The 24,931-nt window shown below is 32.2% G+C and overlaps 4 protein-coding genes across 4 annotated transcripts in view; 2 read left to right on the top strand and 2 right to left on the bottom strand.

The window, feature by feature from the left end:
* LOC108906126 overlaps positions 1-941 on the top strand; it is an 8,756-nt gene extending 7,815 nt beyond the window's left edge. Inside the window, exon 5 of the mRNA XM_018709293.1 lies at positions 705-941. Within this exon, the coding sequence (XP_018564809.1) occupies positions 705-857 (153 nt within the window). The 3' untranslated portion in view covers positions 858-941. The remainder of the gene's footprint in view (positions 1-704) is intronic.
* Positions 942-1,202: 261 nt separating this feature from the next.
* The window catches only part of LOC108906131 (CD151 antigen-like), a 31,501-nt gene continuing 7,772 nt past the window's right edge, over positions 1,203-24,931 (bottom strand). The window contains exons 2-6 of the mRNA XM_018709299.1: positions 5,106-5,231; positions 2,784-2,975; positions 2,332-2,505; positions 1,522-1,674; positions 1,203-1,407 (exon numbers count right to left, since the gene is read on the bottom strand). Coding sequence (XP_018564815.1) covers positions 1,207-1,407; positions 1,522-1,674; positions 2,332-2,505; positions 2,784-2,975; positions 5,106-5,177 — 792 coding nt within the window. The 5' untranslated portion in view covers positions 5,178-5,231 and the 3' untranslated portion in view covers positions 1,203-1,206. The remainder of the gene's footprint in view (positions 1,408-1,521; positions 1,675-2,331; positions 2,506-2,783; positions 2,976-5,105; positions 5,232-24,931) is intronic.
* Positions 9,971-15,547, bottom strand: LOC108906129 (sorting nexin lst-4). The gene is made up of 3 exons (XM_018709296.1): positions 14,701-15,547; positions 13,105-13,836; positions 9,971-11,370 (listed from the first exon to the last, which is right to left on the bottom strand). The coding sequence occupies exons 1-3, from the start codon at positions 15,215-15,217 to the stop codon at positions 10,988-10,990; spliced, it is 1,632 nt and encodes a 543-aa protein (XP_018564812.1). The 5' UTR covers positions 15,218-15,547; the 3' UTR covers positions 9,971-10,987.
* Positions 20,111-24,931, top strand: part of LOC108906130 (facilitated trehalose transporter Tret1) — a 53,751-nt gene continuing 48,930 nt past the window's right edge. Inside the window, exon 1 of the mRNA XM_018709297.1 lies at positions 20,111-20,189. Coding sequence (XP_018564813.1) covers positions 20,129-20,189 — 61 coding nt within the window. The 5' untranslated portion in view covers positions 20,111-20,128. The remainder of the gene's footprint in view (positions 20,190-24,931) is intronic.

Genomic DNA, 24,931 nt, shown 5'->3' with positions numbered 1-24,931 from the left:
TTCAAAAAGTGTAGTTTTATTGACAGATAATGTTCACCAAGTTTGGTTTCTTTAGCTTGATGTACGTGGAAGATAAAAAAGAAAAACAATTTTTTTTTGTAATTTTAGGAGGGGCGTAACTTTTCAGGGGATGGTTTTTTCAAAAAATTTTATACCAAAGACCCCTATTAATTTTCATCGGAGAATCGCCCTTTGAATTTTTTCGGTGTTATTTAGATACACCCTGTATATTTTGCAAAAACTGTAATTTTGCAACTAATTTGTTAAACAAATAATTTAGCGTATACTCTACAGTTGGTAACTTTTTATGTTATTTCTGACCACTTCACAAAGCGAAATATAAAAAGTTTTCTCTTCCCGTAATTTTCGCGAAGTCAAAATCTATCTTGACTCCACTAAATGTCAAGCAAATAGCTATTTATGTATCTAGTGCTGAATTTCTACGATCATAGTTTATTTGAGGCAAATATTAAAACTGTACTGATCTTTTTAACTGATAATATTATGGGAAGTAAGATATGACATATAGTTTGTAGTTTACATCTCACCCACATTGCTAACATTAAATAAATATAACACTGTCAATGAAGTCGGTTTCGTCAGTATCTGTTGTCATTTGTGTGCACTCTAAAACGTCTAAACAGTAATAAACCAAATAAAGCTGTCACTTTTGACACAAGTGAGTAATATCAATCCAATTTTAGATTACCAAAAGTGATCTAAATGTGTGGAACCACCTGTCGTTGTGGAGAGCCATTCTGGCGTTCATCGCATGGATCATGGTTGGCCTAGGACAGCCACACGACACGCTGTACGTCCATTTGAAGAACATGGAAACATATCTGCCAGACAAATGATGGTTGTTTAGTTATATTTTACCTTGGTTGACTTGATAGTTTCTATTGTGATATCTATAATAATTCTATGAAGACTGTTACACTTCTAACACAACAAAAAAAAAAGAAATACATTTATTTAATTCTTACGTTAGTTTTTCTTGTCAAACACAGAGAAAAATAAGTTCAGGGGTAACAAATTGGCATTAAATTTTCATCAACATTTTTCCATATCTAGTTAGAAACATTTTTCGCCATGTAGTGACTTATCAGTATGAAATTTTGGCAGTAAAATTGCTAGATCCAGCCCTGGTGAAAATAAGACACATTGAGTTTATATTTTTTAATAATAAATAAAATACAACTACAGCTACAGTTGCCTCTCTGACAGGAGAGTTTCATTCCCACTAGGAGTATCGTTCGGCTCGTACTCCAGACCTGACTCCAATTTTAAGAATAGTACTATGCCGAAAATTATACCTATGACTTGTATCAGGCAAAAACCTAATGACACTGCACATATCAGCCACAGGAACCATTTTAATTGGGATGCAACTGGTTCGCTACACCCCTGAAACACAAAAAAATAACAATGCTAAATATTCCATTCAATATGCAAAAATTTACAGGATGATTGATTTGAATTTCAAGAATTAACTTATTACAAATCTAAATAGCAACTCACTTCTAAAAAAATGTTGGATGGATGGTCTCTGATTCCACACTCATACAGTATGGACTTACAACAAGAATCAGGTACTTTGTTTAAGACTGCTGTATTTTGCAGCCAGTTACTGTACTTCCAATCTTGGTAACTTTCAGCACCACAGCATGCCAACTAAATAAAAAAAATTGAAAGAGATGTACTATGAACTAAAATTGAAAGATCAAAATTGTGTATTATTATACATGTTGTCAAGGTACAACACTGTACTGGCGTCCTCTAACATTAAACAAAAAACTAAGTATTTGAGTTTCTCATCATTAATACTCCCAGTTTCTCGAATTTCATCAAATTGCCCATGTTATTGAACAAAAATGTAAACAAAATACCAATCAATAATTTTATTTTGGACGCCCTGTATCACAAGAATCAAGCCGTTGCAGACCCATGTTCATATGAACTTTTTATCTTAAAATTAGTCAAAGAACCACCCTTTAAAGTTTGTATAAGTACTTAATAAACATCCTGTATGACGCGTTTTAAAACTATAATGCATGGCAACGGAATAAATAACTATTGTTTCGTCGTATATGAATAAATAACAATTAAAAAAATGAAAGTAGGGACTTTACCTACCCTTACTGTTAAATTATTTATTTATCTACTCTTGCGGTTAAAATGTTAAGTGATCTGTTGATTTGAGTTGTTAAAGCATTTGCCATGGAAAAATTTTTAATTTTTTAACAGTTCTGTCATTTTTGACTTTTCTATATAACTATTGAGACAGTCGTGGCTACAAAACTTTCAAAGGTAGTACTAAAAATGCCTTACCCTCTGTTGTATGACATCGATAGATTCTGTCTTTCCATCCATCTGTTTGTAAGTCGTGAGAAGGGTGGAATTGAACCTCAGATTCATTTCCTCGTCGATGTTTTCTTGATAAATATACGAAAGCACTCCTACAAGAGCTTCCATAAGGAAAATTAGCACTAAGAACAAAGTATACTGAAACAAGAACAAAATATTTCTGAAATGCGGTAAAAATAATATTTTTTTTTAAGTTGTAACATTTCTAACAAAAATATGGCATTAATAAACGATTTACTAATCATAAGCAGCGTCGTGAACTGTACAGGGTGTTTGTTTCATTTGAAAAATGTCTGAAGCATTTGATTTAAATCTTATACGTGACATTTTCTCTCAGATTTTCCTGAGATTCACTATCGAAATAAATGTCGCCAGTTTCTGGTATTTTCATTATTTTTTTTATAATGGTTACTTACACAAAATAGTAGTTTCGTCCTATGTTTTGGTATGGCGCAGCAGCCCAAGATAGCCACTAGTATGACTAGACAACCCGTGGAAATGAACAAGAAAATGGTGGAAGAGTACGCCGTGCTGTCAAGCACGTTCATGAAGTGGAAAGTTCTCAGGAAAGCCCACACTCCAATCACACATAGCGCCAAGCCAGTTACCTGAAAAACAAGACTATAATGGGGAAAATCGTAGTAATGATAAGATTTAAAATAATTAAATGATCCAAAAAAATATATAATTTTATTGGGATACCGTTTTTTTCGTCCTTTTCATTTCAATATGAATGTCTGCTCATATGGATTGCTTGTTTGCTTAAAAAATAATTATTTAACCATCAAAAGTACTAAATGAGTGTTATTATATTATATTAAATTATTGAGTATATTTTCACTTAATAGTATATTGGGCGTTTTGACAATTTTACTCGGTTATAACTATATTTGAACTAAAACTGATTAATTATACTCTAATATAACAACTATTATAAAGTAACAGCAACTCAGATTTGAATAAAATTCCTCAATTCTGCCTAATACTTTCACTCATAAAATTGCTATTGTATGATGTTAACAAAGTGTAATTTGATCCATTTTTTACAGCGTATAACATTAGGAGGAATACTTTAATTAAATAGTCCTTGCAAAAACTTTGTTATTAAGGATCAGTTTTATTAAGGCTCGATTGCATACACTTATTTCACTTTATGAATTAAAAGGACGTTATCTGTGCCCTTGCCTTATAACTAAAAATAATCTGGTCTGAAGTAGTAATAGATTTTCTGTAAAGAATAAAAAAAGAAACATGTAATAACAGACGCAGAAATAATTGCAAAAAACGTATCTTACAGGACGAAAACTTTCACCAGCGCCTTCGCCATTTTCTACAAAAATTAATTAAATGCAACATAATTGAACATACAAAATCCTTCGAAAAACATTTGTCCTTTGATCTCCACTAATTTATTTTTGATATCCAGCCATTGACCTTAGATGATTAACCTGTAACTTTTGACCTCTGGTCATTGCCTTTGGTCCTCTATCATTGACGTTTGACTGTTGGTCATTGACCTTTGAATTGCACTTTTGACATTTTTTCACCTTTTAAAGTATGTATGTGTGATGTATAGATAGGTATGCGTTCTGAAGCTATTTTGACATAATTTATTGTATTCAAAAGCCCTTTGATGCACTTCCATGCCTTGTGAAGCCGTTTCAACGAAATGACATATTTTACAGTTAAGTATAGTAGTATATTTTGAAAGAATTTTAATAAGTATTTTAAACTTGTTTTGATGCATGGTTAAATTCTTAAAAATACATGGAAATAAATCAAAATCAGTCGAAATTGTATCTCGAATCAAACCGAAAATATGTTCAGTCTTTAAATTCGTCTAAATACCTTGTAAACCTCAAAATACTTCGGAATGCGAATTATACATTCGAAATATCTTAAAAGCTTCAAAATTACTATTACTTCGAAATCGTTTAACAAATTTTCAATAACTACTGGGTAATTATATTTTTCAATCATTGATCTTTGACCTTCGATCATTGACCTTTTGCCATTTTCTTTTGATCTCCGATGACGACCGCTAGCCTTTGGCTTTCAGTTGTTGCCTCTTGGCATTCCACGCCTTTGGTCTGTGATTTTTGACCTTCATGCATTCTGAAGCTACTTTGACGCATTTTGTTGTATCTCAAAGCTGTTTCGATCCATTTGTATGTTTTTTGAAGCTTTTTGATGTGCTTTGACAGTTTTAAGAAATTTCAAAATACCTAAATAAGTATATCAAATTGCCTCTAAAAGATCAAAATTCTTCCAAATACATGGACAAACCTTTAAACAAAACAAAAAACTGAATATTGCATCGAAAAAACTTCAGAACTTTAAAAACTTCTTAATATTTTTGAGGTACTCCGAATAAGTACCTCTCCAAAAAATATTTGACCTTTGGTCTTGGCCTTTAGACTGTATCCCGTCGTTGACCTTTGGTCATTGATGTTTAATTGGCCTCTGACGTTTGGTTTCCAGTTGTTGCCCTCTGGCATTTCGCCCGTGACTCAATTTGTTTAAAGCCATTCTAATCCATCTTAATGCTGTCTAATGCCGTTTAGACGTATATCCTTTGACAAAATCTGAAACATTCTGAGGCTGATAAAGTTTTATGTTTTGAAGCCGTTTTGATGTATCGTACCACTTATTGTAACTTCTTGTGAGACTTATCTGTACCGTTACAGTTAGGTATGTTACATAAACAACAATATCGCCCTTAATACCTAAGTACTTACCAAAAATACAAACTGGAACACATACAGTACAGCTTTGATAGCGCTAACTCCGCAACATTTCCCAGATCCCATTTTTGACGGTTTCGTACACCGCAAAAGCCCGCTATTTTATTTTTCGCTCGACATCTGGAAAATAAACAAATAAGACTCGCATCAGATCGAAAATGTATTTAAAAATCTATTCATAGATGTTACCTAATCATAACAACATATACGGACGGGATAGCATATTTATTTACATATTTTTGCGGACTGGTAGGTGGAGAATATGAGCGCGGATAGAATTCGTCCCCGGTGATTCATCAATTCGAAAAACAATCTCCGATTTACATACACGTTGCAGAAAGACAGATGTCGCGCGTTTGATCATTCTGTCTTTTTTTATTGAATGAAAACAAAATATGTTTTTGGAACACATCTTTTTTATTTAGATGCGGTGCTTACATCGTCAGAGCAGTGAGGTACGAGGGTTGTATGAAAAATTTGCAGTATTGGCGTAATACATATTTCTCTTTGGTAACAACTTTTCATAATTATAGTAGATACAAATTTTTGTAGAAAACTCTTTAGAATCTTTAAATATTTCAGCAAATTATCTTGTGTGCTCAAACTAAAAATATGATTTGCGATTTTGACGCCCCCATCATTTTTAAATTTGTAGAAATTGTTCCTACTTTATCTATTACTTTTCTGAAAGTGGTGTTGTGGAATTAAGTGAAGTTAAGATCACAGCATCTAGAGGGTGTCCTTATCGACAACTTTAGCTGTAAAAACGTATTAAGTAGAGTTAAATAATAATAATTGCTTACTTTGTTATATGCAAGGACCTACATGTCCTTTACATGACAACTACTTGAGAACGTTGCACAAGTACCTACATCAAAATATTAACATTATATCCCAAATAGCAGTCCATCAGGATATTCCGTTATTCGTGCCGCATATCCCAGGACGTTAACCGTTTGTCTTCGGGACGTATCGTTTCGTATACTTACCTACTTGTATTATTAGTTTGGTGGTGTATATACTCATTGAGATATTTATTCCTGGAACATCCTTAAGATGGTAGCTACAATTTATTATCTTCTATCTATATATCGTTTACTGCATATGCGTCATTCTGTGCAGTACTGGTAGTGACGAACACAAGATAGTCCAATCAATCTATCACAGTCTAATGTTAAATTTACAAAAAATACCAAAACCAAAATATGACGTTTACAACGGCCTCGAAAACATAATTACCTTTGAAAAATGTAATTTCCCTTTAGTCTAAAATTCTTTCACCTTTTGTTAACAATTATTTAATAATTGTTTATGAAATAAAGTAGTACAACGTTTTATGGTAATTATATCTTTTTATTATAAAAGTATTACAAATAATAACAATATTTTCTATCACGCGCGCTCGCTATGGGACCTATAGCGTTCCAAATGTTCACTTTGGGATTATCTAGTCGAGCTACCCCAGATTAAGTACAAAAGGATTTTTGTACGTGGTCCAGAAATCGAGATAATGAAGATTTTGAAAATAAGAGCGCTTTGCCGAGTAGCGGTACCCCCACTCTGCCGTCCGTTCCAGTTAGCTCGCGCCGCGCTTGAATGCTTCGGTTTGACGCACAATTAAAAATGCAGAAGTGGCTAAAATGAACCACAGTATTTTTTTTTATTGAAAATATGTCTTCAGCTTCAATCTCTGTAAGAATGGACACTGCAGCACTTAAATAGCGGTCTGTAGAATTTTTTGAAAAAAAAATCATCTAGACTAGAACAAGGGTCGGCAAGTAATTTTAGATGGGGTCCGGATACGTTTGAAAATTTTTAACGAGGTCCAGAAAAAAAATTCATATTTCTTACANTCCGGACCGCGGAAGGTAAAATACTGGACCGCCAAAAATTGTTTGAAAGTATAAATTACTCAAATAAATTATTTAAAAAATGTTTTTTACGTTTAAGTGCCAATCTTATCATTTTTTCTAGTATTTTACAATTGTGTGAGTGTTTCGAGTTCTTAATTAGTAAGCAGATTAAATTTGAGTCCAAATTAAAATAAAAAATAAGAAATGTGAATTTTTTTTCTGGACCTCGTTAAAAATTTTCAAAAGTATCCGGACCCCACCTAAAATTACTTGCCGACCCCTGCTCTAGAAGGTCGTAGAGCAACGTTTTTTTTTTAAATTCGCGTAAAATGCCAGCAATCGTAATAGACCTTATCGAGAAATAAAAATCGAAAGACATTCAAAAACGGACCCAAAAAATTTTTACTTTTTTCAGTCATTTTTGGACACTTGAAATGAATATAATCACTCTTTTTTACCATGAAAGTACAACTCTTAAGGAAAAATGAGCCCTGATTCGTTTCTCTACGACTATTCGTCGAGCAAAAAGCGCCGATTTTCAAGATGACTTTTTTCGAAAAATCGATATAACTCGAAAATTTTTAATATTTTTTAATTTAAAAAAAGCATTTGTTTTGCTTGCCGAAGACTACATTTATAGCAAGTAATAATTTTCAAAATCTTAATTTGCTAGAGATACCTACAGCAAAAGCAAAAAGTCGATTTTTGACGGTTTTTTCAATATATCTCAAAAAGTAATATAGCAATCGATATACTTAAAAATATGAATCATAGGTTTTTTTAATAGCTACAACTTCCTCATTTAACTTTTTTCGATTGGACTTCAAATTTTTTTTTATTAGCGAAAAACCGTTTTTTAAGAATTTTTTAGGTTAACTTCGCCGTTTATGCGCCACAGGAAAAAACACTATCTTTCTTGGAATTTTTTTTCCTGTCACCATATTTTTTGTTTCCAGGTGGTATTTTTTGTAAGCTCTTGATTATTGATTGATTGGACTAATAGTGTCACCATCTAGTTTTATTTTTGGTTTTATGACGCCACTATATGCCATTCTTACTTCTAGTGAGTGATTTTAGGTAATATTTTAAAATTAATGTTTGCTTTTTTTTAGGTTTTGAATAAGTTAATAAAAACGTTATCGCCACATGGTGCGCACCTGTTGCGTCCAAAAAAAACTTCTGAACCCAAAATGGGCAGAATCGAAGTAAAAGTGTCGAAATCCAATGAGATCCCCTTAAGGAAGTTCTCTTTGGGTTTAGTTTTTACCTAATATGTATCTTGACTCCAAATTTTGCCATATATCTGCGATTCCCTGATTTTCGGAAAACACGTCGTGTGCGAAATTGTCATTGATATTGTTTATTTGAATCCGTTGTATTATATTGTTTCTATTTTACATATTATTAAAAACGTTCCATAAAAAATTCTGGTGTTTTCTCGTTTTCTTTAAATTAAGTGACCCATTGAGTGGAGTGTAATACTTGTACGAACAACCTATGGATTAAACGCTACGTGAGCAAAAGAACAGTAAGTGCCTCAAATTCATTATCAGAATATATATTTCTAAGTCCCCAACATATTAATTAAAGTGTATCAATATGTATCTCTAAAGTAGGCTCTGAATAAATTTGACCCCCACACAAAGTTACAGCCTGTATACTATTTACAATGTAATCAATCAAAACCATGCTTGATTTATAAAAGTTTACTTACCTTTTGAATTAAACAATAAAAAAATAAAAATCACAAATTTATAAGACATATATTTATAAAGTATATATAGTAGTAATAAAATATACATTTTTTCAACAGAATGTACAGCCATGGCTTATGGGTTAAGCTACTTACACTTATATGCACTATTTTATACTCCTCACATGCAGACTTAAAGTTTAAAGTGTATAATATGTATATAAAATTCAAATAAGAATCGTCTGTACAAATCACAACGTTGAACCATCGTGAACGATTTAGGGCGTACAATATAAACTTTAAAACAACAATAATATAACAATAATTGGTATAAAGATCACAAATATTTCCATATGACTTCCTATCCTAACAAAAAGGCAATTAAATAAATTATTACTTAATATAAAAATGATTAATTGGTAGTGTGTAAAAGTCTATGAATTTCATGATTTGTATTAAAAATAAAATTGGTACAGGGTGTCCACCATTTTCGTACGAAAGTTAAACATTAAGAACCCGGTAGGTCTCTACACGGCTTTTTTTTTTTGATGCACCTTCAAATTTATTTCATTGTTTTGTTTTTCGTATTAACATCCTCTTAAATTCAAACAGGATGGCGGAATCAAGTGGGACTATTTTTTTATGGGTAGAGCTCTGAACTGTCATCGTTTGTCACCTATTGGTTTCGCATCGAGTCGAACGTAAGGCCTAGGGTGACCCAAATAAAAAACGAATATTTTTTTTTGTGTCTTGTGAAAATATGTTAGTTTATCATGTTTTAAGAGCCCCCTCAAAAAATCAGCACAAAAAATATTTTTTTACAGGTCGCTCAAGTTTTTTAAAAATATCCAAAATCGTCAAAAGTTCAATTTTTTAAAAAAATTTTTTTGTTATTTTATTAGGTCACAGAAATAAATCACGACACTTAAATTTTAAAAAATTAAAAAATTATGAACATTTGATACAGTGCGGTAGTAAATTTTGCCTCGAGAAATTTTTTAAATGTCTCCTGAATTATTTCTATTCTTTTGTTTATCAAATTCAATAAAAAAAAATTATTAGTTCGTTGATATTTATTTTTAGAGGTTGCTCGAAAATATTTTAGGTACACTACTTTGAAAGTTAAAATAATTATGAGTGACCTTTAGAAATTAAAATATCGATTTGAAATTTTCAGAATCGAGATTTTTTTCAACCTAGAAAATGATAAAATAACGAAAAAAAATTTTTAAAAATATTCAATTTTTGACAATTTTGAAATATCTTGAGCGACTTCTAAAAAAATTCTTTTTGAGCTGATTTTTTGAGGCTCTTAAAACATGATAAATTAACAAATTTTCACAAGACATGAAAAAAATATTCATTATTCGTTTTTTTTTGGGCCACCCTAGTAAGGCCTGCTATGATTTTTTAGATGGGCACAATTTTCAGACAAACAAATTATATATACACAAAATCGTACCCAAAAAAAATTTTTTAGTGGTTATCCTAATTTTTAAAGGACAAAACTGTATGTATTTACTCCCAAATTTTTGATGTGAAATAATCTGTAACATTCAATAATGCATTTTTTTGTACCGAACTGCAATAAAACTATTTTTCCACTTGTTGCAATTTACATAAATTTTTACAAAATAGTCTTTTGCGCAATTCATGTTTAATACTGTATGTAGAAACTAATTATTTAATAGCAGTTAAAATAAAAGTAAAAAAAAGATAGAAATTGAATTTAAATAATTCTTCCAAAAAAAATATATATATAGAGTATAAAATTCTATACCTATATTTCTGTTATTTCTTTTTGAGGCACATAGATATGTACCATTCGATCGATTAACAAAAAAAGAAATAAAAACAATTGTTGCCAAAACATAACCTCAATTATTGCCAGTTCTTCTTCTTCCTCTATAGACAAACTCATTATAGTTATTATAAACATAACCTCAATCAATGTTTTATCTGTTTTTCTTCTTCTACAGAGCGTTTATTATATACACTTTGCTACAATAATTTTTTCAAAATTTATATTAATTGCAGGGAATGTTATGACATAAATTTTTTACTAAATTTCAAGATATATTCATTTGGCAATTCCTTTGACAATTATTAAAAAATTTTCCATAGTTATGTTCTAAAAAGCGCGAATTTCAAATATTAATTAAATAAATAAAATTATATAAAAGCTGAACCGTTAAAGCTACTTTTTCAACATTAAAGCTACTTATCTACGAAATGAAGAATTCATCTACCGCTAACCGGCTTCCCGAACGAAAATAACAGCCACCCTGCACCGACGCACTGAACCACCCCATTTCAACGTGACCAACAACTTAATCGAACTGCCCCAGTGTATCCTCCAGCTTACTAACAATGTTCTTGTAGAAATTTAGCTGCTCCTGAAGGAAGGTCTTCATGGTGAGCTTGAGGTCGGTGTCCCTCTCGTTCTGGAAATGGCTGAGTTCGGCAAACACGGTGTAAGTTAGGACGTCCGCGCGTCTCCGCACATCCGCCAGAGCTACCTGCTGAGTCGCTGTTCTCTCGCATTCCCTCTTCTTCTGCTCGGAGAGTTTTTGTAGGTTCAGTATGTCGGGTAGGTTGTTCGTGATGCCTTTGTATATGTAGAGTTTGTCGTAGAGGGGCTGCCAATCAATTTTGGCTTGTTCTTCATATAGCTTGCCGATCATAATGTAGGTGGAGCCGATGCTCTTAACATCTGAAGAAAAGACTCGTGTTCAGTGGGCATACCCGTGAGGGTTACAAAATATGGATACATTTGGATTAGGGTGACCCAAAAACAAAAAATTTTTTTTTTTCGTGTCTAGTGAAAATATGTTAGTTTGTCATGTTTTAAGAGCCCCCTCAAAAAATCAGTTAAAAAAAAATTTTTTTTAGAAGTCGTTCAAGATTTTTAAAAATTTCCAAAATCGTCTAAAATTGAATTTTTTTAAAATTTTTTTTCTCGTTAATTTACCATTTTCTAGGTTGAAAAAAATTTTGATTCTGAAAATTTCAAATCGATATTTTAATTTCTAAAGGTCACTCATAATTATTTTAACTTCCCTGTTTTCAAACAACCTTTAAAAAATAAATATCAACGAACTAATAATTTTTCTTTATTGAATTTGATGAACAAAGGAATAGAAATAAATCACGACACTTAAATTTTAAAAAATTAAAAAAATTATAAATATTTGATACTCACAGTGCGGTAGTAAATTTTGCCTCGAGAAATTTTTTAAGTGTCCCGTGATTTATTTATATTCTTTTGTTCATCACATTCAATAAAAAAAATGATGTTTTTTATTTATTTTTAGAGGTTGCTCGAAAACATTTTAGGTACACTACTATTAAAGTTAAAATAATTATGAGTGACCCTTAGAAATTAAAATTTTTTCAACCTAGAAAATGATAAAGTAACGAGAAAAAATTACAAAAAAAATATTCTATTTTTGACGATTTTGGAAATTTTTAAATCTCGAGCGTCTAAAAATTTTTTTTTAGCTGATTTTTTGAGGGGGCTCTTAAAACATGATAAATTAACACAATTTTCCACTACTCAAACTAAAACTATTTTAACAAAAGAGACGAAAAAAATATTCATTTTTTTTGGGTCACCCTAGTCTGGATGCTCGAGAACTTTTAGAAAGTTCTTTTCGCAAACTTGTTGGCATATTGAGGATATTACTGTACCGAAAATTACTATATATTTCAAGACTTGGACCCACACTTACAAATTACATACAAATTAAGAGCAAAAAAAATTATGAAAAAAGTTAAATGAATGAGGTTATAGCTTGAATAAATGCTAATACTGGCAGCTGGTGAAAATTCAAGGTTCATATTTTGATACCGATAATATTTTTTAAAGTATGGTCTGTATGCTCACACATAACTTTCACGATAAAAAATTTTTTTGACAAGGTTGCAAAATACTTTCTTTACACAATCAACATTTTATTATTTTTCACAAAATTACTTTGTTTTGTAGTTATATCTACATTTAACCATTTGATTAAAAAACTCTATTTTTCAAACCTCATTCTTTAATTTTAAGAAAAATTAAAATTTAAAAAAAATAAAAACAGCTGCTTGTATCTTTCAGTTTCAGTCAGATTTTTAGGAGGCCTATTATCCCATATACACAAGAATTGAATTCGTTAAAAAAAGGAACTATAAAACAGTAACAAATCGTCTAAAGAAAACTCAAACTATAACGGAGATGAATGAAATAAATGGAAATAAGTATCTGTTTACTTTCAATCATGTTTTGTTAGATGGAGTCCATTTTAAGTTTTCAATCACAATCGTTCATTTCTGTATTTACTCATTCGAAAATTTAGAGCAGAAAAATGATTTCGTTTGTGATTTTACAGACATATCCGCACCAAACATGAAAAAATCAACAGGAAACGTTTATTTTTTTCTTGCAAATCGAGTTGAAACTTACCAACGGAAGCTTTTGAGTACATCCCCTGCTGATTATATTCAAACGCCGATCCCAACGCGAAGAAACTCTCCCCGATCCGCGTAAATTCCCTCTTATACATGTTGGCCGACTTCTTCTGCTGGTCTTGCGCCGTCTGCATGAGGTTCTTGATGCACTGATCCAACTTAGCTATGTAATTCATGCTTTCGTCTATCTTAGGGTCCACCACGGAGGACAGAACCTCTTTCTCTGGCGCCTCGACGCACATGCAGAAATTTGCCCCCACTAACTGGTCACGTTCCGCGTTCCTCTTGCCTTGTTTCCATTGTTTCTCATCCGTGCATGTTAAAAAGTGAATCCACACTTCGCAGGTCGATAAAACGGGGTGCCGGCACATGTAATTTATAAATTCTTGCAGCTGTGCCCTGCGGTGTTCGATGAAGTGCTCCTCGTACCTCCCCGAGACTTGTTTGTCGGGTAAAGGAGGTATTGCGATGATGTTGAATTTTTCCGTCAGTCTGTCATGTAACCAATCGAAGTGTTTGTATCTACGCGAGACTTCGACGTTTGAAAAAGATGGGGTTAGCTGGTATGCGATGAAGGATTTTAAACCTCCCATTTTTGAGGCTTTCTTCGGGGACGCGATTTGTACTGTGTAAGGGTTGGATAGGACCTCCCATCGGGCTAAGCTCTCTTCGCTGTCTCTGTAGATGTGGAATTTTTTGTTCGCTATTGGTAACTCTTTTCCGGTACCTACAACATTTTTAAGTTTAGAATCCCCTCAAGTTTTACGACAATATAACATAAATTAACTTATGTTATTAAATTACTAATACTTTAATATGGTGACGCCACATTGTAACTACCTCTTGTGTGTAATAATATAGTTAAAAACTAGGAACAAAAATATTAGATGGCAACTTATAATATCTTTATTACTCTTATTTATATAAAAATGTGTGAAATTTTTGTTTACACCAAGTCCTTTTAAGTGTATTATATTTATAAAAAATTTGGGACAATTCTACTTTTTCAATTTCACTTTGTGACTTTATTGTGGTTTACAAAGTTTTCATAGAATCATCATTTTTACAAAGTAACTTTTTATGCAAGGATGCTAAAATCTGTTACTTTATTACCTCGTGCATATAGTAACTATGTTGTTGGCAAAACTTAACTTAAATTCTAATAATAACACAAACATTATGGGAAAAAGTAAAATGAAAATGCTACAAGTAAATACCATCACAAAGTTGTCCCCATTTTACAATATTACAAATGTATCTGGCTCTAATTTTTGTTTTTTGTTATATCAGGAGATTACTTTTTGATTAAATGATAACATCAATGGTAAATATTGGCTTACCTACTATAAAGTATATACTGCACTAATATTCATTTATACTTGAACATAAAAATTTAGAAACTGTCTATTTCCATGTGATACTTGAACTGATAAAATTTATTATATTAACAGATAAATAGTCTTTCATGTATTAGTCATTCTATTTATATTGCACATAGTCTCTTATAGCACCTGTTCTTTTTATTTTTAATTATACATAATCTTTCGTTAAAGACTTTAGACTAGTTATGAATATAAAATATTTCTCTTACCTAAAATATATCCTTCTAAACCTGACTTAACATACGAAGAAAATATATTCAAACTTTTCTTTGTAATAGTTCCTTTACTGTCCATGGCTGCCATATTATTACTTGCTAATGAAACATTATCAGCCTGCACTTGCCCCTGTGAAAACTGATTCTGATTCACCTCGTTACTGTATATAGAGTCTCTCGGATGTTCTCGGTTATTGGCTATTTCTGAATAAGTATCTTCATCCCAGTCATCGTCCCAATCATCATCTTGATGAGGTTGGGTGTCACCCCAATCATTCGCTTGAGGAGGAAGCACGGGGGCAGGCATGTTAGGGGGGTTCGAGGTTGTCACACGTTCAACGTACGCTTCAGGGAACAGTCCAGATTGTCCCTTGGAGTTGAGGCCCTCCCACCAGCCCTCACCCACGTCTGTCCTTGTAACTGTCAGCGTTTCACCCGCGGAAATCGACATTTCCGCGGTGCCTGGCTCCCCTTGGAAGTCATAAAGAACACGAGCTTTAAATGTAGCCATTTCTGTGTTGGTTTACTGGGAAATGTCAGAAGCTGGCATTAAATTGTGGGTGTAGCAAAGGGTCGCTAGTTACAATTTGACAATTCGTTAACCTATATCGCAGACAATGAACTGGATGTTTTTTTGCTTTCGCTCTCTACGCGGCACTAGAACACGCCTCCCTCGGGGAATATTTTGCACAATAAGGTAATATTCTTTCAACACGACACTTCACTTTCATTTCAGTCATTAGTCACTTATGGTTCATGTTTACGTTACATATTTTTCAGCTGCTAATTCTTCTTACTGTATTCGTCACTACAAAGTGCAAATGTAAAAGATGAGATTGACGTAAATGACAAATGACAGCGACGTAGCAAATCTTTGAGATTGCCGATCCAGATGTGATCTGTTTGATCTGGTTCGGTGTCGCTTATAGTTTAACATATAATTTCTAGATGGCAGCGCATTGCAAGGGACTTTACGCGCTCCTTTGTTGGTGTGTAAATGTTTTGTATGATAAAGTAATATTTTATATGTTTTTTTGTTCTTAAAACATTCAAATAGAGAAAACTTATAAATTAGTTACAAATCTTTCCATCTTAATTAATGTCTGCATAACAAGTGTGAATGTTATCTATATTACGAAAGAAAACTGATACCCATAGTTTTAAAATGCAAATTTGTTTTATGTATGCAGCTGGACCTAATCGTTCTTATGATGAAATAAATACATAGAAAAATATCTAAATATGAAATAATTGTTTCTAAGTTTCGTAAGGAGAAAATATTTTGTTGTTAAAAAATGTAATCAAGTAATATTTTCTTTTCTTATCTTTTGAAAGTAAACGTACCTCCTACTTACCTTCTTTATTTGGTTGGTACCAACCACACATGTTTAATTCATGAGATGTATATAACTTTTATTACCTAAACGTAGTTAAAATGTATGTTTATAATAACCGTTTATTTAAATTTCCAGAATGTCTACATAATTTATAACATACAAAATATACTGGTCAATGAAAAAGTAACTGTAGATGATATAAAAGCCTATTAAGTTATTTCATTATGTTCTTTGACATAAAATGGAAAAACATAACTTTTTTATTATTATAATGTCTGTTTCATATACAAGGGGGTCGAAAAAGTTTTAAACTAAAAGACTTATTTAGTTAGGTTAGGTTAGTTTAGTCAAATACCAAAATATTACTGTTACAACGCAAATAATTTCAATATGCGGAATAATGTAACAATAAAAGGGAGTTTCCTAATCGTTTTTTGTATGTAAGTTTTAAGCGTTTTACTGGACTTGACCCAGTTATAACGCACATGTGTGCACTCTGTGGCGTGTCGACAATCTCGGAATCTCGGCTAAGCCGAAGAAAGGATGGGGAAACTTAATATTAATTAAGTGGTCGCCAAATATGGTCGCGAACAGTATAACGCAGTATGCGAGTTGAATATAAAGCTGTACGCGTGAGCGAAGAAAAGACGAACCAATTCTAAACCGTATTAATGAGATCCACCAGAACTGTATACGAGGGGTGTCAGGTAAATGGCCGTATTTAGCATTGTTTTTAAATTTATATTCAGAATGTGCACATCGCAATTAGCTGATGCGCAAAAAATCAAATTTTTTTTTCAACATCTCCCTCAAAATAATTAATTAAAACAGCGCGGGAAGACGCATGGAAGCCATGTTGTGACGTCATATCACACGATGTGGCTAACTCACATACTTGGCTGGATTCACATACGTCATATCGTCCTTTTTCGCACATAATGAGATGCTCACATATAACGATGTGATAACCACATTTGCACCAGAAGAGTACATTTTAAACCCATATCTGTAAATACCATTTTTCAAAAAGAAAAATGCACTTATCCCGTTCTTGCACTAGAGAGAGATATATAAATTTTCTTACCTATCTTCTATTTACTGTGTGCAATGTTTGGTAAATATAATTTAATAAAAATAACTTACCTGATTCGGTTAGCACAAAGATGTCTTTAATTTTTTATTTTTCCTGTTGGAAAATATTAATATGAAGATACAAAAAACTTAAACTATAACACAAATAATAATGGAAAAAACTCGAGTCGAGCCAGTCGAATGGTGTGACGTCACAGATACCCTTACGAACTTCATGACCCGTTTAAAATATTTTAATAATAAAAATAGAAAAACTCGTTATAAATCAAATATTATCGCATGATCCCATAAATTTAATTGCACCAAGTTTTAAGGTAATACTTTTTTGGAGAAGATATAATTTAAATTTTATTTAAAAAACAACTTTGTGCCCTATATCTCAAAAAGGCAATAGATCCCCGGTTCATGGAAAATAACAAATTTTTTTATGCTGTGTTAGCCTTTGAATTTATGACGACTTTTTCAAAACACCTAGTTTATTGAAAGAAACTTAATATTTTTGAACTTAACTACATTAAAGCAAATAATCTCTCAATTTTTACACGTTGCATTTTGATTTTTTATTTTATAGGAAACAGCAACCTAAGAAAATATTTATAGGTGCGACTCTGGCGGATATTAGAGAATTTCGAAGTTCAGTTCTTAGACATACTGACCTAAATATCCTTTTTCGAAGCTTTATTTATGCGATTTTCTAATGCTAACGCACCCTAACGGATGAGAACCATATTGTAGTACCTAAACAAATAATGTCAATTAATACTCTATACTAACATAAAATATATTTTTTGTGATCTATGATTTAGGATTTTCACGTGGTAAATATGTTGTTTGAAAGAGGTAACCTCATTGAGAAAGTTCCAGTCGCACACCCTATATGAGTATGTAACCTGCCTACCACCTACACCTTCGTCCATAATTAGATTCTAACTTCTGACGTAACGTGTAGTTCAAGTAATTAACCCAGTAGACACTCGAGTAATTAGCAGGTGAATCGCTTTAGTATAATTGATGTTAAGGTTCTAAAAATACAGCGAAGGTAATTTTGTAAGTCATATTTCCTATCTGTTTCTTCGATGATATCGAGGTACATACATAGCAACTACAAAAGTTTCTCGCTACTAATAGGTATTTGAAGAGAGTTGATAATAAATTTTTTCTTTCTATATGGCTTTCCACTAGGTATTTATTAAAATTATTCAAGATTAAAAACATTACAACAATCAAAGAATAATCTAATAGAATTACTGATAAATAATAACTTGTACATTTCCAATTTGCTAAGTGATAAGCAGAGCGCGGACAATTCAGTATCATTTATCTAGGGGACAATTAGTGTCTTTAACCTTGAACATAGATATGTCATTCTTAAACATAGATACATTATCCATGACGCAGTGGCGTGTGGGGTTGCATTGGGAATTTACGTGATACTTCACGAAAATTCCACGGTACATATTTTTTTAAGACTTTATAAAATATTTAGAAAATCAGGAATTGTATAACTACATATGTATTAAATAAAGTTCAGTTAAAAATAGTGTCGTTTTTTTAATTGGAAATTAGGAGTTAATGTAACGAATACCCTCAGGCGACGCACATGATATAGAATAGTCCAATCCACGCTCCATTCTTAACAGGGCTGCAGTTTGAATTCTGACCAATAGGAATTCGATAAACGCAACCGATGTCGACGGATGGACTAGAGATGGGCGCGAGTGTCATTTCATTTCTTTAGAACTAAATTAACTTAATTATTTTCTCGATGTTTTACCAGTTCACATGATTTACCGATTTTAAATAAAGGATAGAAATCTTCGCGAGGATAATAGGATATATTTGTTATACACAATAATTATATTTTGCATAGTTTACACACAATACATTTTTGAACGCGTACGCATCTTTAAGACACATTGTCCGCTCTCTAGTTCATTCAATAACCCCAAAAAATACGAGACTACCTGCACTACTTGTAATCTGGGAGATACGTTTTATCGATTTAGCTGCGAACGTGGTAATGATAAACACTAACCTACACTAAGCTCAATGCCAACTTGTTCGCATTATTTGTATAAAATATAATTGCGCAATGATAGAAACTTATTGTTTTAGCGACTTTGACATTTAGATTTCGCTTTATAAAGTTCATTTCTCATTACTCATTATTATGAAAACACCCATGTGATGTGTGGCTCACCGTAATGCAGTGTTGCCAGATGTGGCGATTTATCGCCAATATGGCTACTTTGCAACAGAGAAAGAGAAAAATAATCATCTGGCGACTGGCGACATATTATGGCTACTTGTCACTCATTCTGGGCGACTTATTGGCTACAAAATTGTAACCACGGACCTATAAATACATAATACTTTTCTTCTTATAAGATTATAACCATTCTGTAAATGGTCATTGTCATTAGTCATTGTACCCATAATTCTCGTTTTATCATTGAAGGCTAAGGATTAACGTTTATATGTTTTGTGGCCAAGGCTGTCCTAACAATTACCAAAATAGTAAATTATTATTTTTTTCAAATATTTAAATAATAAGAAAAATGATCACGACTCCAGGCATCATTGAATAATTGTGTATAGCTTTTTGGTGATATGCTTTTTACAATGGGCAAGGTGCAAGATAAATCGTGTAACCCGGTATACTGTAACACAGATCGTATCAAATTTAATATAATTTTGAATTCAAATGAATGTCGCGAACTACATAAAGTACAATTTAAAAATTTGAAATATTGCCGCCAAAATGCTAATGTGATTCTAATCAAATTCTGATTTGTTTAAATTAGCGATTTAATTGCCTCGTTACTTGATTTCTTATAACTATGAATTAAAGCAACCCTTGTTTTATTATTATTTTCAAAAGTTGGCGACATATGGCGACTTTGTTTCTCTATTTTGGCTACTTGATAAAGCTAATATCTGGCAACACTGCCGTAATGTACCAGTGTCAGTTAAAAGTAAAAGTGACGATGTGAATGTATGGTATAATCAAGCGAGCTTGGAATTTAGCGATGTATATTGTTTCGTACTTAGCAGGTGAGCGTGCTTGCATAGAAGCTTCACTTACTTTTATTATATGAATCCTTGTATTTATATAATTTGAACTTGTTCGCTGAAATAATTATGTATATATCGTTTGGAGGGAAATGAACAAACTCATGACATAACCTCAAAATATTCATAGGACTCGCAGGAGCATTGTCCTATTTGAAACATTTTCGTGATCGCTGTAACTGCCACCCTCGAGAGAACAGGCACTCTAAAATTAAACTAACTGACGGATTCAAAGAAATCATAAATTTAAATATAGAATTCCCATAAATATTATTCAGCAAAGCAAGAATTACTTTCAGTGACCTCTAACAAAACCGAGTCGACTGTTTTAATAATTAGAGGTTTAGTCAATCAAATCGATTGTAAGCAACGTCTTCACGGCAATTATCTGGTCATTATCCTTTGAAATACCTGCAAAGCGAGTGCAAAACTCGGGATATACAAAAGGTTTTCATAAACTAACTTAATTTAATTGTACGAAATTTCAAACTTATTGGAAATACGGATTCTTCTTCAAAATGGTACAAATTGAAAACAAATAATGCTGATGCTTTATTTCATTCATTATTTTTCCAAAAACTTATTTGTAACAAATTTCAATGCAACAATTCACCTTGTTTTTAGAAAAAGATATAATGCACTGGATCTCAAAAACATGAGACTGTTTGTAGGAGAAAAACGACTTATTTTTTTATGTTTTGTCAACCTCTGAATTTATGGCAAAATAATTTTTTTCTTTTGGTCTAAAACGGATTTAAACTGATGCAAACTACCCCTGCTGTTCATCCCTCAAAAACGGGTTCGGTAATTTCCATTTTCTTTCATTCCAAAATATTTATTAGAACCCGAGATATCACGGATATACTGTTTTTGGGGGTTGGTAGTTTGCATCTGTTTAAATCTGTTTTAGACCAAGAGAAAAAATTATTCGTATGATTAGAGAAAAAGTAGACATTTTGCGCACACTAGGGGATTACTAGGGGGTTGTTCGCCCCCTAAAATAAGAAATTATTTTTGTCAATTTGTTTACATAAATCATATTTTTAATATTTTGAATCAATATGAATTTTTTATATATAAAAAATGTTTGAAAATATACTTAGTTTTTCTGAAATAAAAAATAAGGGTTGCAACCCCCAAACACGGAATCACTTGTGATCTTGTGAAACATTTTATTGTTTTAAAAGAAGTAATTTCCATTTTATTTCATTTCAAAATATTGAGATGTCACAGAAATACTGTTTTTGGGGGTGAACATGAGGGGTAGTTTTCATCTGTTTAAATCTGTTTGCGGCTAATAGAACAAATTATTCGTATGATTAAAGAAAAAGTAAAAACTTTTTATTTTGCAATGTTAATTCTAATCGTACAAACATTTTTAGCATACTAGAGGATTGTTCACCTATTAAAAAGAGAACTTAATTTTGTCAATTTGTTAACATATATCATATTTTTAATTTTTTTTAACAAATTTTTTTATATACTTAGGTATAAAAAATGTTTGAAAAATATAGTTTTTCTGAAATAAAAAATAAGAGTAGCAACCTCCAAACACGGAATCTAATGTGAAACATTTGTTTTTTTATAACAAGCAATTTCCATTTTTTTTTCATTTCAAAATATTGATTAGAACCCCAGATATTTAGAAACAACTGTTTTGGGGGCGAACTTTGAGGATGTATTTCACCCCCTAAATATGTTTTTCCGCCGATAAAAAAAATATGTCATTTAATTTTTTATGTTCTAAAACCGAGTCTACAACATATATAAAAATATTGGAAATCGGAGTTTCCTTGTTAGATCCTTCTTCGTTTGATTTAACCTAACAATAATTTTAGGGTAAATACTTACCTAAGTTACTTAAATTTTACAATTTACCTTCGATGTGCGTTTATAAAACCGGCAAGTAAATGGAAATTTAACAAGCCGTTCATTTTCATTAGACAAATAACACGTTCGTTAAACTATAGCAATACCAAATTCCTTGCCTTTAAGAAACTCTGTTATAATTTAAGATAACGTGTTACAAACTATTTTATGTCGTACTTACCCGCTATTTACGAGTTTGCATTTGTTTCGTATTTCATAACCTAAAAGACATCTGTCAGTTATATGTGTTTTTGTCTAATACTGACTCTTGTTTATAATAATTTTGCATAATTATTATTAAAAATGACGACACAAAAGCGTCTTCAAAAAACAACAAAGTTGCAATACAAGTATTTGCTAAAAATGGTCTTAATTCCTCAATTACGTGCACGTTATCATCGGAAGAGTAGATCCTTTATTGATGTACTGCCAAAATTTCATGACATTTGGACGAATAGAAGCGGAGTTACTGCGTCTGAAGTGATAGTATGTTTGTGTCATCGGTACAAAAATGAGCATCGAAAGAAGAGCTAATTTTAAGTTTTTTTTTAAACTTGGTAAAACTTTTACCGAACCAAGTTTATGATGATGATTGTTCATCCCGTGGCAGAGTTCATGAGTGGTATACGCGGTTTAAAAACGGTCGTGAGGATATAAATGATGAGCAACATGTTGGCCAACCGAAATCCGCGATCTCCGCAGATTCCATTCCATCGAAACTATGCGTGAATTCATCAAAGATCATCAAAAATCTACATTGAAATTGATGGAATTGGAATTGAGCATTTCAAAAACATCAATTTATTGCATTTTAGCCGAACATTTGGGCTACTGCTCAGAATTTGACATTCGAAGGACATCATTAACGATGCCAAGAAGGACAAAAACTTCCATTACAACATTGTGACTGGTGACGAAACGTGATGTTTACAATATGATCCAGAAACCAAGCGCCAAAATGCCCACTGGAAGGTGCCAGATGAGCCAAAACCCAAAAAATCTCGTTTGAAAAAGTCAAAAGTGAAGATAGTGTTGACTTGCTGTTACGATTTCAAGGGCATTAGCCACTAAGAGTTCGTTCCACCAAAATTCTATCTTGGCGTTTTGAAGGGCAAAATATCGCGCAGAAGGAAGTTGGCGTTTGTTGCACGGTAATGCACGATCGATATTTGTGACCGATTTTTTGACACATTTCAACTGTCAACCACTCCCCGTATTCGCCCGATTTGGTACCGTGCGACTTTTATCTTTCCGGAAAAATGCATTTGCCGACGAAAGGAAAGCACCTTGTGGACGTGGAAGCCATCCAAAAGGCTTGTACCGACATCCTGTCGGACATCCCGGCGAACGATCTAAAACACTGTTCGACATGCTTTTAGACCGTGCAAATTTTGAATAAAATAAATCGGTTTTGCAAAAAATTTTCTGTTCTTAATTTTAAAAGTGTGGAACGCACTTGTATAACTACGGATTCAATTTTAGAATGCGTTCAAATCATTATTATACCATCTTTTTCAATGGAAACTGGTGCACTAACGTAACATAGGAGAAAAGGTGGTAATTTTTAAAACAAACATCAACCGGTATAAGGCGCAAACTAAAAAAAGAACGCATTAGTAGAACAAACAATTGAAGCCATGGGTGTGAACAAGCTCGTCCCAATATCTGGATATAGATTTCACTCTTTCATGTAAATATTTCACTGAAATATTACGAAAATAGGTCAGATACAAATTAGTTGAAAACTGATTTACATTTTAGACGAATATTCTCGTTCAGGGGTAATTTGTAAACATGGCAATATTTTAAGCAGAAAAGTGATGCATTGAGTACTAAATTTTCGCCTGACTTTCCTAAACATCGAGTCATAACTGTACTAAATGTAAATATTTGTCGGGATTACAAAAATATTCGCCGGCTGGTTTCACAGCCAATACAAACATATTTTTTTAATTTCTTTGTTAACACAGTCCTACCATTGAAATTTATTTCTTTTATGGTTAGAATCAATAAAAGAAAAAGTTTTTAATTTTTTTATTTTACATTTTTTGGAAAAAACGCACTTAATAAAAAGTTTTGCTTGTATTTAAAATATGGTTGCTATGGAAGAAGTTAACTTATAAGAGAGATGTTCAGAAAAATGCACTTAACAAAAAGTTTTGCCTGTCTCTTAAATGAGATTGTCATGCAGAATGTTAACATTTCATGTACGGGGTGTCCAGAAAATTCAAAAATGAAAATGTCAAAGATTTATTTTTATTCTTTCGCAAAAGTTATACTTAGCAAAAGACATACCTAAAAGTTACTTCAGTTTTTAAATCAGTTTTTAAATAAAAAAATTGTATACACAAAATTGCTACGTAAAACAATTGAAAAAAAAAAAATGTAACGAGCGTTCAAATAAAAACGTGGTCGAAGTTGGCTATGACACATTGGACGTAGGGCGTAGCTTATAGCGACCAACTTAACCTCATTTCTCAACGAGCTGTATAGCAGCTGTCAGTTTCAATAACGTTAATGACTATATAACTTTATTTTAAAGAATAATCGTGATAACAATAACAAACAATTAAAGGAGCTGCGGAAAGTGTCCCCCTCCTTGTTATAACAATAAATTAAAGCAGCTGCTGAAAGTGTCCCCCTCCTTGTTCCAAGCACTTTTCACACCTGTTCCTCAAAGAATTAAAGACATTTTCTAAGATGCTCGGGGTATTGTTAATTTCACGAATCTTGTCTATAAGTCGAGCCTGCAGATGGTTTAAATCAGGAATAGGCAGTTCAAAAATAGTGTTTTTAAGGTAAGGCCACAAAAAGAAATCACACGGCGTAATATCACATGACCTCGGTGGAAATTC

Source organism: Anoplophora glabripennis, unplaced genomic scaffold (genome assembly GCF_000390285.2).
Source record: "Anoplophora glabripennis isolate ALB-LARVAE unplaced genomic scaffold, Agla_2.0 scaffold74, whole genome shotgun sequence".
NCBI classification, from domain to species: Eukaryota; Metazoa; Arthropoda; class Insecta; order Coleoptera; family Cerambycidae; genus Anoplophora; species Anoplophora glabripennis.
The sequence above is the reverse complement of the archived record's forward strand: the minus strand, read 5'-3'. Positions and strand labels throughout refer to the sequence as shown.

Bases quoted from the DNA above. Each gene is read 5' to 3' on its own strand.
- LOC108906129 (XM_018709296.1), bottom strand. From the start codon at position 15,217: ATGGCTACATTTAAAGCTCGTGTTCTTTATGACTTCCAAGGGGAGCCA. The intron at 13,837-14,700 runs GTAAGAGAAATA...AAAATGTTGTAG, and splicing joins TTTAGAAGGATATATTTTAG to GTACCGGAAAAGAGTTACCA. The intron at 11,371-13,104 runs GTAAGTTTCAAC...TCTTTTCTTCAG, and splicing joins GTACTCAAAAGCTTCCGTTG to ATGTTAAGAGCATCGGCTCC.